At 31.9% G+C, this 15882-nt stretch overlaps 1 protein-coding gene across 11 annotated transcripts in view; it reads left to right on the forward strand.

Moving 5' to 3' along the window:
- CalpA (calpain A) overlaps positions 1–15882 on the forward strand; it is an 87254-nt gene that overhangs the window by 68148 nt on the left and 3224 nt on the right. For 6 of the 11 annotated variants that reach the window (XM_085954746.1, XM_085954745.1, XM_085954747.1 and 3 more), the window contains 11 exons: positions 26–207; positions 474–587; positions 705–811; positions 1352–1461; positions 2529–2719; positions 2833–2940; positions 3030–3072; positions 3211–3346; positions 13149–13276; positions 13947–14068; positions 14999–15072. In XM_085954746.1, the coding sequence (XP_085810872.1) occupies positions 26–207; positions 474–587; positions 705–811; positions 1352–1461; positions 2529–2719; positions 2833–2940; positions 3030–3072; positions 3211–3346; positions 13149–13276; positions 13947–14068; positions 14999–15072 (1315 nt within the window). Of the gene's footprint in view, positions 1–25; positions 208–473; positions 588–704; positions 812–1351; positions 1462–2528; positions 2720–2832; positions 2941–3029; positions 3073–3210; positions 3347–10284; positions 10486–13148; positions 13277–13946; positions 14069–14998; positions 15073–15882 lie in introns of all 11 variants that reach the window. The other 5 variants (XM_085954742.1, XM_085954744.1, XM_085954743.1 and 2 more) reach the window with 1 other exon arrangement.

Below are 15882 nucleotides of genomic sequence, written 5' to 3' on the forward strand. Positions count from 1 at the left end.
TAATATTACCTTAATTGCCTTCCAGCCTGACCCCAATATCCTGGAGGCTGAGACAGATCAGGGCTTGGTACGTGGACACGCTTACAGCATAACCCGTGTGACATACGTCGAGATAGAGACCCCCGGTCGCCAAGGAAAGATTCCATTGCTGAGGTTGAGGAACCCCTGGGGAAACTACGTCGAGTGGAAAGGACCGTGGAGTGACAAGTTGGTCCTGCTTATTTTTTTTTATCTGATCATGCAAAATAAGGTTGATATAAAATTACATTCCTACTATGAATATGTAAATCCCCGATTAATATTCACAAAATATGTAATACTTGCGTTAACGGCTAGATCGATATGCCGAGGCCAAGTCGTTGGCATCATTACAAATTTTAGATTTTCATTTCTGAATTTACAGTGTGTTTTTAAATAAAATACAGTAAATATAATAAGCAATTAAATATTTGTTTTCTGCTTATTATTTATAGATCACCCGAGTGGCGTTACATCCCAGAAGCAGAAAAGGAAGAGATCGGTTTAACCTTCGATGAGGATGGCGAGTTCTGGATGTCTTATAAAGACTTCCTCAGTCAATTCACCAGGTAACAACACTGATACCTGACAGTATTGATATATTCTGAAAGTCTTGCGTTCATATTTAGGTGAACTGGTGTTTGGAATATTACAGAAATTCCTTCACTTAATAATACTTGTTTCAGGTTGGAGATCTGCAATTTGAACCCAGACTCTTTGGACCCTGACGAAACCCCAGAAGGCTGCAACAAGAAATGGGAGATGAGCGTCTTTGAAGGAGAGTGGGTCAGAGGTAAGCATTATTTTTTATTTCGTTTGTTCCACGTCTTTATATTTCTCTTTAGAACAAAATTCATGTTATTGTTTGTATATCAATCTATTTGCTTGATGTAAGTGTAAGTAGTCGATATTTTGTAGCAAAATCGACATGTCATCATCACAGTTCTAACTTGTTAAAGTGTGATTATTAAGTTAAGCGGATTTGAATCAAAATATATACAATATTTGTATATGTGTATGGCATTGTAGAATTCTGTACAGCAAATGTGTAAGCTGATTGGTAAAATATGTCAATGCCTATTGAAGGGAAATCAAAACTAACACATTAGTGGTGATTGGTGGCAATTCAAAAAAGCCATTTTTCCTTATAACATGTCAGAAAAAATGATGAACCCTGTAATTGGGGTTGTGCGTATGTCTCACTACTTAAAATAATTCTACTTCTTGAGTGGATATGGTGAGGAAACATATTGGTGCTGTTATTATCCTATAACCCGACATATTTGATTTTCCTTTGTGCAGTTTCATTCATTTTCCTGACGATTTATTTCAGGTGTGACTGCGGGAGGTTGCAGAAATTACCTGGACACCTTCTGGCAGAATCCTCAGTACAACTTGACCCTAACAGATCCCGATGAGGATGACGAGCAAAACTTGTGCACGGTATGTTTTTCTTTATCAATAATTAATTAATAAGGAAGTGGAAGCCCATCTCCATGTAGTTACTTGTGTCAATTTTTATGAATTCCGACATGCATTTCATCGTATGTAAGACAATACAACATTCTCAAAGACTCCTCTTGTCAGAAATTCATAAGAATCAACACACTCTTATCCATCTTAAGTCCTGCTGCTAAAGAAATGTTTATCATTCACAATAGAGTTGGCATGAGGAATTAATTGAATTTGAATAGTTTACAGAAATATCATAAAATTATTTCAACATTCCTAGTGTAACAAGATATCTTCTCCTGAGGTGTCACTTATTTGCGTATTCTTGGGTATAGGAATAGGAATAAAAGAAGGGTTTTCAAGAGAGAAAAAAATTAATATGCAAGATATTATAATGGTACCTATTATGCAGGGGTGGCCAAACTTTTGCATACCATGCACCAATTTTTTTCACAGACGAGTTCAGAGGCGCCCTACAACTCAAGCACCTTTTCTACCTTCTTCTGTTCACGGTTGGGGTTAGAAAATAGGGATAAGAGTAGGATCTGCTTTGCTTAGGGGAGGAAAAGGAATAACTCAATCACGCAATTGAATTAATTAATTTATGCCAGTTCAAAAAACACACGTTTATTGGAGCACCAATCTACAATAGTCAGAAATGATCTCTTGGACGAGAGGGTGATCGCTGTCGTGGACCCCGCTGATAGTGCTACAGATGCCGGAGAGACTCATTTGGTGAAGATAACTCTCGACCACAGTTGTTGGATGTGAAAAGAGAGAGAGAGAGCTCTGAGCGGGATGGAGCACTGAGAGGTTTTGAGCGTTTGGATTTCGCTAGTCTTTCAATGTTTAATAAAGAATAAGTAGGCGCAAAGATGCAATGCGCCACTTGTAATCATGCAAATGTAATGTAATGCCTATGTAGATACTTGATAAATTTAATGTCATGTGTGAATGGGTAGGAGATGGAAGACACGATTGTGTAAGTTGTTTCGCACCTGAAACCTCTTGTTGTTTGTGTTATATATTACTAATCAGGAAGTTTCTTCTTATTCCAGGTAATCGTAGCACTTATGCAGAAGAATCGCCGCTCACAGCGTTCGGCCGGTTTGGATTGCCTCACAATTGGCTTTGCCATTTACAAACAGACGCAGAGTGGTCAGCGACCTCTGCAGTTGGACTTCTTCAAGTACAACGCTTCCGTTGCCAGGAGTCCGTCGTTCATTAATCTCAGAGAAGTTAGCTGCAGGTTACTAGAAAACTATTATTTTGGTTATTGTAAAATTACTTTGATAATATTATTACATATCGTTGATTATTTATTTAGGTAGACAGTGAGAATAGTAAATTTTATTTTTACAGGTTCAAACTGCCCCCCGGTACATATTGCATCGTCCCGAGTACCTTTGAACCGAATGACGAAGGAGAATTCTTGCTCCGAGTGTTCACTGAGACTTCCAGCTATGTCACGTGAGTCATATCATCAAATATTCACTATTCAATATATATTTACAATATGTTGTTTCTAATTTTTTTTTGTATTATATTTCTGTTTCCAGTGAGAACGATGAACAAAACGGCATGGGAGAAGTTGATGATAGGGTAAGTAATTGACAGTCTTTATAATGAGTGTCATTTTCCTTTTCAATTGATGATTTTCATAATCATAAAAAATAAATTATAAAATTTCATAAATTTCTTGTTCTGTGGTATTTATTATTCTTGTTATAATTTATACAGGTAAAGGACACTGTTCCTGATATGCCAGCGACCCCAGACGATCCTGTGAGACAGTTCTTCAATAAGTTGGCCGGAGATGATGGTGAAGTCGACTGGCTGGAGCTCAAGGAGATCCTTGACTACTCCATGCGGAACGGTTAGTTTTCATTTCACATTTTTATGCTGTATTGTGCTCTGTAATTATTGCTATGAATGTGCATGTGTCAAACGCTTCTTATGTGTGATTTAAAGTATTTTGATGGTTTAACTGTTTAACAGTTTCGCTGCCTAGTATATACTATAGAATTGACGCCATGTGCCAATCCACGAAAACTTAAAAATTAGGTCAAGGTAGATGAAAACAAGTGATGACTATATTAATAATATTTTTTTGGTAGATAAACATGTCAATACGGCAGTAAAATAAAATGTCACCGATCGGTGCCGGCGGCACTGCTCATGAACTTGAACCGTATTTGTTATAAATAAGTTATGTTATTACAAGTCGTAAATTATAAAAGTTTTCACAGTACTTAGCATTGAAAACATTCAAGGGGGTTTTGTGAATGGAGGCCCTTGTAAAATGCTGCTCGAAAATATTATTATGTTACGCAATTTATTTTATGGATTTTTTTATGGCCTGAGATAACGAAATTTATCATTCCCTAATTGATTTTATGAGATTTGGTGTTCACCATGTTATGAAAAGTATCAAATTTCAAAGCAAACCACTTGAGTAACACTAATGTGAATACCAATTAATATTTTCTTTGCACAGTGGCGTGCTTGACTAAAAAACTTTTTATCCTTATAAAATCATACTGAAAAATATTCTAAATAACCTAATGCTGCCACTGCCGAACATGTGATAAGTGATAATGATAATTGGTATGTAGGTAGGACCTTATAAAACACAGTGCCGAAAAATGTCTATAAAAAAAACAAATTAAAAACCAACTAGCGAAAAATATCGGTAACGTATTCATCTACGATGCCAGCTAAGAAATAAATCACTCAATGGTAGTGCCAGTGAAATAATGACAATTTCGTGATTACTATACAGGCGGCTCCGATCGGATACGGCGGCACCGACTATGAGTGGTGACGCGGCTCCGATCGGAGTCGAAGGCAGCGAAGATGTTAAGGAGTAATAAGCAAAAAATGATATATGTTTTAATATTTTTTGTAAAATAATATCGTTCAAAGTGTATATTACTCTTTCTTTGTGGGGTGGGTGTTGCCGTAAAAAATATTTCAAATGTCCATCATCAATGCACACTCATTATTTTGCCAAAACTCTTTTAATGACAATGCATTTTTTTTTAAATTAACTACAGTTTTAATATTAATTGCATTCTTTTAATTGAAAAACTTAACATGGCTCCCATTACCCCATAGTTATGATTGACATAATCACTTGATAACTTGGCTCCCAGATAGGGGATATTATAATGTCGGCCACACTCAATGCGGTTGATTTATAGACACAGAGGAAAATGATCGATTTTCATGTAGTAAATGATTTGCATAATGCACTGATGCCTGAACCGGGCTTGTGAATCAACGTATCACCCGGAGGTAGGGATTTTTATAGGCATGTAACATGGATCTATATTTAAATCCGGAATACATTATGAAAAAAATATTGTTGATGTTCATTTGTGGCGGAAGACCATAGATAATATTATTTCTGATTTTAAAATAATCTGTGTGACGTATTACATTGCCTTATTTTATTATGTTTTGTCTATGCTTATTAAATCGGTGATTTCTACAATATTCCTTACTAAGTCTCAATATCTATATAATATATTATTATTGTGTACTAAGTGTTTATATTGTAGAATATTAACATATATTCATTTTTACACCTTTTATATCAATTTTGTTGATAAAACTACACATTATTGGTTTAATATATTTTTTATTCTGTTTTTGCATGGTATTTATAAAAACACTCATTGCGTTTTATATATAATTTTTTCCTGCACTATTTTTGATGGATTTCTTCCAACATAGAATAATATTATTTTAAACAAGCTAGGTGTGCAAAACAAATAAATATTTTTACTTTAACTAAATAATTTATTGAGATTTATATTATATTATTCTTAATATATATGTATATTATTTATTCATCATAAAGAAAACCATTCAGTCCTTTAATTTTTAACTTATTCATAGTGTATCATTATATTATATCCGATTAAGGACCTTGATTATAGAAGTAGTGTGACCATATAAAATCCAAACCATTTTCATTCAATAGATTAATCTAACAACCGCCTATAGTGTTGCCATGTTGTGTTTTTCCTCGCTGTTGTATTAATAATAAAAATAACAATCCTCGCCATATATAATTCTTGTACAGCTAGTTTTGACTCGCTAGACTGAAATAAATGTTATGTAAACTTTTGTTCAACAAATCCCAAAATATTGGATAAAATTTTATATAGCATTTATTTTTCGATAATGTTCATTTTATTTTATACCATCTAACAAAAATATTCAGTGTTGTAATGTTCTTCGAATGGGCCTTTCCATATTAATTGTCATTAGTTTAGTATTTTAAAAAGGTTAACTACTGTATTGTTATGGCAAATAAACTCTCGTGATTCGAATTCATTGTAGAAGTTATATTTACGTAGTTTGTGGGAATACATTATTATTTAAATGAATGAAATACACCTCAACACAATTTTTTTACTAAAGCAACACAGAATTCACAGTTCATTTTGTACAAATATCACTCAACTAAAACTCAAAAGTATGTGTGCAATGAGAACGGAAAAGGTGTTTGTGTGGTACGGCAATATTATTATCAGCGAGGAATGATATCTTATGAATACAGTCTCGTATGTCGCGGTGGTACATATTATGTTATTGTGTGACAAAGTGTTTTGTCTCGAGAACTGGAACAGTTTCACTTTGGTACCTATATTTGGGGAAGGTTTACGCTTTTTCTTTGGGTCTTTGATGGAAACAATTTTTGTAGTACCGTCGGTAGGTGTTGTGATACTTTGAGTGCAGACTTTTCTTGGTTGATGTTCGTTGGAAAGAATGGTAGTTTTTCTTGTGAAGTTCGTTTCTATTAGATTTTCTTCAAATCTGATATTATTGATTTATCTACTAAAACAGCAAACATTAAAAAATATTCAAATGATTATTATTTACTTTGGTATTTCAAGAAAAGTTTCTGTTAATTATTCTATTTTTGAGTTATTAATATTGATTGTGGTTTCGCGATTTAAATCCATCGTCATCAATAAATAACTCAAGCAATGTAGAAGCTTTGTTTGAAATCCATTATAATGGAATTTAACCATGTAAATGCGGGTTCAATTGCTGGATTATTTGTATTTTGTTGAATTAAATTGTCTTTCAAACACATTTTTCAATCAATGTACATACTTAAATACTCATGAAAAGTTAACAATCAATTCTTATTGAACGATGAAGTGGAATGAAATTGGATTTCCTCATTTTCGTTTCTTCTCATTTTGTTGTCATCAAGTTTGTTCGTCCAATTTGATCAATATCAAGTAACATTTGAATTTTTTTCACATACAATATCCATGTGTGGCGACGTTGATATGTCTAGAAACATCAATTCTCAGGGCAGCTATTTGTACGGTTGCCTTCTATGGTCAATCAAGAATGTCTTTAAATTTCAGTTTAGAAAGAGTTAGAAACATCTTACTAAAACTTAAATACATTCAAAAAAATATCTGATTTACCACAGAAAGCAAAGTATTTGTTTGTTTTTAGACTTATCAACATATTCACACCATACACGGATTTATTTTATGTATGTTTTACATTTAATATACATATAAAATTATACTCAACTTTATTCTTATTAATTTTTTCAAACCCAATTTTTACTTCCTGCAAAACAATGTGTAATGCAATGGAAATTCTTCCGAACATTATTATTATATACATTTATTTACCTCTAAGCTCTATAACTATTATATGATTTGTCGTTTCTTTATTTAGTTTCAATTTTGTCCTATCTTCTTTTCGTCTTTTTATACCACTGGCGAGTTTGAAATGGTATTTTTGGGTCTCTGGTCATACTGCTTCGCTGGTCTATTAATTCAAAAAAAAAAAAAAAAAACGGTTGCTTGGTGAAAATTTTTTACATACTTTTTTCATTGAAAAATATTGATGCAATGAATATTCAAGGAGAAAAAAATTTGCACGCGATACACGATCTTTCCCTATAAAAAAATCTTTGGTATTGGTAACTAATATTTAATGTAAAAATGACATGATTACTTAGGCATGCTTGACGATGTCTTATTAGTATTACTGGTTAGTATGTAGGTATGCCGCCATACTTGAGATATTAACATCAAGTTATTCAAGCGGACATGTTCCCATATTCATTGTAACACTATTTTTCATATTGGTCACATTTATCATCGAAATAATGGCAATAATATTGTTTTTTTTCCCACTGTAACGACTAATCAATCGGCAACTCCGATACATAAAATAATGTTTCGTGTCTTCCCGCATTATCTGTAATCGATTAGTGGGAAAATGCAAAACTGTTTATCAATTTTGTGTCTCAGACAATAATATATTTGCTTCAAATAATTCATTTATTAATTATACACGTACCTACTGGCGTTCTTTGTACTTATAAAAATAATCAATGGCTATAATATCAGAATAACGCCGAACAATGTTTTAATCGTCCTTATTAATGCACACGAAATGAAACTGATAATTTTAATAACAATTACTTATGTAAATACCTACTCCTTAATTTAATATATATTTCAGTTAATTTCATGGGTTAAAAAGTCCAATTTTTTATTGTTTATTTTGTACAGCTCTTTAAACAGTCAAGTAATATAGTGTTTATATTTCTGCTGGCATATTATTTTATTTGATTGTTGTTTTCAAACAGAATTTTAAAATTTGCTATATGCTATGTATCCGGTATATTATTATTTTTAAGCTTCAGGCCAATTTGAAATTATTGCTTTCAATATTATATTTACATATTATCTATTGAAGTATAAAAAACATACTGTTAAATTTAATATAGAACAGTGTAATGATAATTATATGCTATTAGTGGAATATTTTATTTACAGCTGATTAATTTTGGTGCTGCTTATATTATGCAGGGTGACTGGCATTTGGATGTCAATATTTTTACAAGATATAGAGCATTTGCTACATCAAAGTTATACATCAACTTTGGGAGTCCCCTTTTCATCTTTACACCTTTACACAGTTATGTTCATTATGGTGAACTAAACCATAATAGTTTAGGTATGCGAAGAGCGATCCGACAAATAGTGCACACTTTTTCAGTCATACTCATTTATTTTCGTTGAATTTAAAATACAAAATACAGATGGTATTGGTTATTTCTTAAAGTTCATTAAGCCCTGCCTAACCAAACCATAATCGATAAAAAGTATTTTTATATCTAGAAAATATCTAAAATTATGTATGGTTTAATGGCATAATATTAAATATTTTATAGACAAACCAATATATTTTGACTATTATCTACTATCTACTATGGCTAGTTTCTTTTATTGTGTTAACTGACAATTATTCATGGTGGAAATGCATTGTATTATTAATTTAATTTAATAAAATGGAAAATTTTTATAGTACTTTTTCCATTTTTAATAAATGAATCTCGACCGGTTTTGTTCGCCTCAGAGGGACATTTTCAACTTAAAGTTCGACGAAACCAGTCTAGATTAAATTAAATTAATAATTAAATTAATAATACTGTTAGGATTAGGCAGATTTTAATTGAATTTAAAAAACTAACAAACACTATCTACACATTTTAGTATTAGTTCAATGAAAACAAAATATACATTTGACTGACAAAGTTTAGTGTGCATTATTTATGTCAGATCTTTACAGCTTACCTCCACCTTTCGCCACTGGTTCATTACAACAGTTACAAAATATTTTCCAGTTTTGTACCATTTAAAATGCCGGCTTTAATTTTTTATTATATGAAATAAAAGCTATATGAAAAATCTGGAGTTCAAGGAAATCTGTTTGTCTTATTTTTGTTAAATTTTCTGTAATAATTTATCTAAATTTTCTTAATATTACTTTTTAATTCATCATAGAAATGTGTAATTATGTATACCTACTCGTACAGAAAAAAAAAACATAATTCATTAAAAATTATGAATATGTATGTTCATTTAGTCTATATTAGTTTGCTGTTAGTTATTTAGCAGACGACAAAGATAAGATCGCCTTGATGGTGGCCGACCTCCGCTAGGGGATGGCACAATAAGAAGAAGAAGTTATTTAGCAGTTAGAGTGGATTGAGCATTGGGAGATACTTTATTTCCCACGTTGTCATGTTTTGTATTACAATAGAAACTATCCATAGTCAGTTTTTGTGGTTTTTGGATGCCATCTTGGAAACGTGGTTCCCTACAAAAGTTTCACCCAATTATCTATTAAGTGGTATCAAAATCATGAAAAAATTACATTACTCAAGACGTCAAAATAAGATCCCCATGTCAATATAAATTTTTACATCCACGTGCCAGTCACTGTCACCTGTATGGTTAGTCATAGTTTAATAATTATTGTCAACTTTCGAGGTTATCCGTCCACGATATTGTTGTAATCTTTTTGAAGACGTATCACTCATGCCAGGTTGTTTTGTTTTTCTTCTCCCTCACTCTCACGTCCGTTATTGAAATAATTTAACACATTCCATATTTACAAATATTTGAACATTACACATTTCGTCTTTTTGATGAAATTCCAACACATGTCTACATACCAACGTTTGAAATCAAAAACGCTTGATCAAAATCCTAATATATTCTTTTTGCCTAAATCATTCAAATCAAAAAATATTGAACTCAACAAATATATGGAATAACATAAACTCTATTAAATGACGTAATGTAATATTTTTGGAGTCATGCATGACTCATTGAAAATCATAATATTCAAAATACTAAAAAATTGGTCAAAATCTCTCGCCTACATTCTATCATAATTTTCAATGCTTCCACGTGCTCCGTCAACTATTCCGAACCCCCTTTCGAACCTTCCAATCATCCTTGAATCATGTAGAGATGGGCCCCGCTGGTGGGGGTGCCGTCCCAGGAGGGGGGCCGGGCGCCGGGGGGGGACCTCCGCAAGAGAGGGGCTTCCTGGAACAGCTGGCATGCTCTCTATGCGCGCCTATCTGCAAGGAGTTTGGCATCGATTTGGAGCAAGTCGCTGGAGGTGGAGGCCAACAGGGGGCCGAATCCGTCCACCTCAATCAGCCAGGTAGAGAGAGGGACCGTAAAACAGCGTCAATCGCCTCTATTATCTCTTATAGTGCGAGGCAAACATATTTTGATGAATTACTTCCGAGACACTTCCAGCAACCAATTGAGATATCTTAGACTTTGCAATGATAAAGAATATGCAACCTATAAGGGGCTTTGCATTTAGGGCTAAAGCACAATTGACATCTTATAATCTCCTATCAAATTCAACCATGTACCAGATATGATTTATAATCGTAAAACAAGTTTCTTTTACTGGAAAAGCTGTATATTGTATTAAGTCTTCTTTTGTTTAATGAAAGATAATTCTAAGTATTCAAATATCAGATACATTCACTTTATGGTGTATATAATATTCATTTCACATATATTTCACCATCAATATATATTTCTAATGATGTTTTTTCACAAAGCATTTCTTTCTAAATATCTCACTATAAAATACTATCAAAATAATACTACCGTTATATTAAAATCATACCTACAAAGTGTGCTGCGAAAATTGATGTGAGAAAAATGAATAATTGACATATTTTTTTCAGCAACAGTGTGCAATAATTCAAAGTGGGTCACATAATTTTGACATTTGAATAGGTACTAGTTTAAACTGATACGTGGAAAAGAATCTTCAATTACGGATAATAAATGAAAATGTACCTCCAAAACTCTAGACGAACACGTTAATGATGATTTATTATTGGATGAATGGAGTATAATTACAATAGTGCAAAGAAATGTATGTAGGGAACACCGGAGCAATGGTCTCGAAAGTGTCTGTGTTGTTGGGGAAGCGATTCTAAAATATTCGAGATGTATTCAAAATAAAGATAGCAGATTAAATTTGACATTTTAATTTGTCACAATGGAATGAATGAAATAAATGATTATTAACAAGGTAATCAAAGAGAGTTGGTATGTTTTGTGGGTTTACATCTGTTTGAAGTTCAGGGACAATATTATGATGAATATGACTGATTGGAGTGTTGAGTTTTTTTGAGTGATATTTAAACAATGTATGTGATCAACCTCACAATAGACTAACACTATGGTTATGTTTCAGTTTATTTCAAGTAATGTTTTCACGCAAATAAAAATTGGCCATTGAATTGTGTTATTACTTCATACTGTATCGTTAGTTGTTATCATTCCGCTGATTATCTTGCCCGTAAACTGAAGCATGGTCAAAAAAATTGTTCACTTGTTGCGTTGATGAGTTTTTAAAATTAAGTATCAACAATTTTGAGCATTAAATATTATTTGTTATCTTGTAATAAATTATTTTATAATTTATGGATTCCAATCATGAAATATATTCTTTTCTTCAACTAGTGCCTGAATTAAATATACGTATTAAAATGTTTTTCTTAATTTTTTGTTTAGTTTTTTGAAAAAAGATTTTTTTAATTCAAATTTTAAATGTCCACAAGTATTTAAAGATATTATTTTATAAAATCTTATTGTTTAAGCTTAAATATATTTTATGTTGCACTCACACACCCTAACACAAAAAACTCCATCATTAATAATTTTGATATGTTTATTTGTAAATTTATTATATTCCTAATCGATTTACCATTTTATAGTTTATCTCATTTGGATATCAAAGCACTATTACTGATGGAATTTTAATATTTCCCACATGCTAAGAGAACTGGACAAAAATAAATCAAAACATTATTACTACTGTTGATAAAGTGTTGTTTTGGTTTATTCTTGTCTGTTTTCTCCTGATAAAGATATGTGTATCATTTGTGTTTTGTTAATTTGGAAATACTAACAGTTTTTAACAGTCATCAAATTAGTTTGGAAAAATGGTAGGCAATACATACTTCAATAATTTGATGCCATAGTATGTAATCATTTGGTATCAGCATCTTGAAATTTATTCAAAATAGAATCAATCTTGCAAATTTAATGCGTAACTAACTACATGCCTCCATTTATATTTCGGGAAATTAATGGTTTTTTTTATTTCTATATTTTACACATATCTTGAAGTGTAACTTGAAGCCTTTTTTATTGATTTAAAAAAACGATTTTTGCAATATTTTTATCATATTGGTAGATTTTAAATTTAATAACAATTATTTCTATATTTTTCTTCATTGAAAAGTAGGAAGTAGGTATCACCATAAATAAACATTTTTTGGACAATATATAAATAGATGTATTTTAAATTTTATTTGCATCAATAATTTGTAAACATCACAATATTTAAGGCTTCAAAGAATTACCACGCTACGTTTACTTTGATTATATTCTAATTCAAAGCTGATTAAGTGAATATCTGTGACAGTTATTTGAAATTATTCGTATTTAAATATTTTATAATATTAAAACAATATAATTTGTATTGATTAACTTAATTTGCTTTGAATTTTAGGTTAAGCAAAAGAAAAACATTTTAATACTATATATTATTATTTGTATCAAAAGTATTTATGATTTTAAACGTTAGGAATCCATTTATTATTAAAAGTTGAGATAATCTGTAAACAATATAAAGTAATATATAAATTGAAGAATAAAACTCCTTGTTGAAGGAAAACCAAATGTCTAATCAAAATTTTTCAAGTATTTATCGTTTATTGATAAAACCATATAGTTAGGATTACTAAAATTGTATATAGGTTGACTAATGATGGATCATGATTTGTACAGAAACCAGAGGTCAGGGATTCTCCAAAGATGTCTGCCGCTCAATGGTTGCCATGTTGGATTCGGATGGCTCAGGAAAACTTGGCTTCGAAGAATTCAAGTCTCTTTGGGTTGATATCCGCCAATGGAAGGTTCGTAACTACTTAGATCTTTCAACAGATTCAGTTAAAGTTTTTGGTAATTTATGATTAATGTGTAATATTTGTTGGTCTGAATAAATACGTACATAGATAATTTAGAATAATATAGAAACACTGGTATATGTATAGATATCGCTGACACAAAATATGTAAAATCATGCTGTAATATTTTTAAATGTGATGTCACACAATATGAAGTCTGGGACTTGACCATGTCAGGCAATTTTTCCCATTCATTGGTAAAAATGGACACGCTTAAAGAGTATGAAATCCTCGATCCTGTTGCAATTACAATTGAGCTTCTTTAACTACTCATCCACGCTAGAAATCTTTTGTTAAAAAAACATGTTGACCAGTTATGTTACGGTGATTCCGAAAATTACTCGTCAAATCTTTGGTTATTAAAATAAATAAAAGTTGAAGAAGGATCTGTACGTTGGTTGAGTTTCTTTCATCCTTGAGACATGGTCTGCCCAACAGTGTCACTCCACTTTTATATGTGAGACGACATGGGTACTTTTCAACTTCCCAGCACTCTGAACCTGGATGAATATGGACCTGATGTGTGTTTTGTAAATATTTATTTTGAGAGGTGTTTTTTTACCATCAGGCCTGTCAGACTTGGACTGCAATGTTATATTTGTAAACGTTATTGTTGCAGGCTGTGTTCAAGCTATATGATCCAAATGGAACCGGTAGGATCCCTGCTGCCTCTCTCAGAGATGCTCTCCATTCGGCTGGATACACCCTCAACAATCACATCCTCAATATTCTCGCACACAGGTAACGATAACGTTATTTATATTTTTTGTCAATTTTCTTTCACCACTCAAATGCTATTCAAAAAGTGAAAGTATAAATCAATTTTTTTTTTTTAATTTGAATCAATAGTGTAATCAAAGATACTAAATAAAATCTTTACAATTATTTAAAAGTGATGTTGGTAAAAAAGGCTACCGGTGCTAATGATTAAATTCAATTCATATTGCGGATTAATTTGTATCAAACTTCACACTATTATCACCACCCGCATCTGTCAACAACTAAACAATATTAGTCAATTCTATAAATTGTTAAATCCACAAATATTGCCGAGAAAGACCCTGAAACTTGAATTTGTTATTATTACATACATTGACTATTTCTAACACAAGATATGGTTGACTTGTACCGAAACTTATACACTGTCTCTGTTAAAGGTTACATACACTGATGTAGTAATAAACAGATGAATTGTTTCCGTATACAGAATTCCTATGAAATAGTTTGCCAAGAAGTTTAAAGTCAATTCCGACAATCGACAATGTTGAATACATGGCGCTACTTACTATTTTATTTTTTCACAAGTTATGGGTCTTTCTGTGACTGTTCCAATTAATGCCGATGGCATGTTGAAAGTTACCGAGTTTTCAATCAATATTATGCTTTGGACTTGTTTGGCAGTTAAATACACCGGACTTTCATTGTTTAAAATATTTAGATAAACACGCAAAAATTGCTTGTGTGATACGTACAAAATGTCACACAAACATGATGACAGTATATTTCAATGTGCTAACAAAATATAAATTTTTGTGTCTACAAATTTGCCTATCCTAAAATGTTGCAATATTTCCGTTAAGTGTTGTACCTATATATGTAATTACATGTTCACAAGGCTCATTTTTCAGTTTCAAACTCTTTGAGTTAAATATTATTTTGAATGCGTTTCAGATATGGCTCACGAGATGGCTACATTGCTCTTGATGACTTCATAATGTGCTCCGTAAGACTAAAGACAATGATAGGTTCGTGTCATCTTATTCCTGTTTAATAATTTAGTGAATAAGTGAAGCGACAAAAACTTTCTGTTAGATTCCTATCACTGGTTGTTACATAAACTAATGTGTATTCCATTATGAGACTGTACTACCTGTGATACAGTAAAATGCACCTTTCATTGGTATTATAATGTAGTTAATAGATTATAATAGTGACGTCCTCGTCAATGAAATTTAACATTGCTTCAGTGTTGCCAATTTACAAGTGTTATAAAATAGTGATAGTTAAATCATTATTTTGAAAAAACTCTTGTATTTTGCACAAATAACGAGCCGGCGGTGAAGCAGAAGTTAGAATGCTTGTTTCTTTATCAGGTTTGAATCCCGCTGCCAGGTCAACTTCGAAAGTTTTATTTTTTAATCAACATGTGTGTCCGAATTCAGGGTATGGACCTTGAGATAATGGTCCCACATTGTGGAGGCCCGTATGCTCGTTCTTTGAATGGAGATAGTGATTTATGTATTGCTTACTTACCATCATAAACTCATTAGTTTGGACCATCAGTTTGACTTCCAACATCGATGTTGGTCTGTACACAGTGCTTGGATGATGTTACGTATCTGATGAAATCAGACGATTTTGTTCACAGAGATTGTGTAAGACTGACTCAGACTCAGAAGGTAAAAGATATTTTCCTATTTTCACTCCTAAGTTGAGCATATGGGCTTTTCATCGAGTGATCGTAAACTAAACTTTTATAATATAATATCTAGGTAATGTCCCAATGTGTTTATTTTTTCTGATAAAATAGAAATAAACCTATTTTTTATGAAGAC

Source organism: Rhyacophila brunnea, unplaced genomic scaffold (genome assembly GCF_057557595.1).
Source record: "Rhyacophila brunnea isolate RB1 unplaced genomic scaffold, BYU_Rbru_1.0 scaffold_4, whole genome shotgun sequence".
In the NCBI taxonomy this organism is placed as follows: domain Eukaryota; kingdom Metazoa; phylum Arthropoda; class Insecta; order Trichoptera; family Rhyacophilidae; genus Rhyacophila; species Rhyacophila brunnea.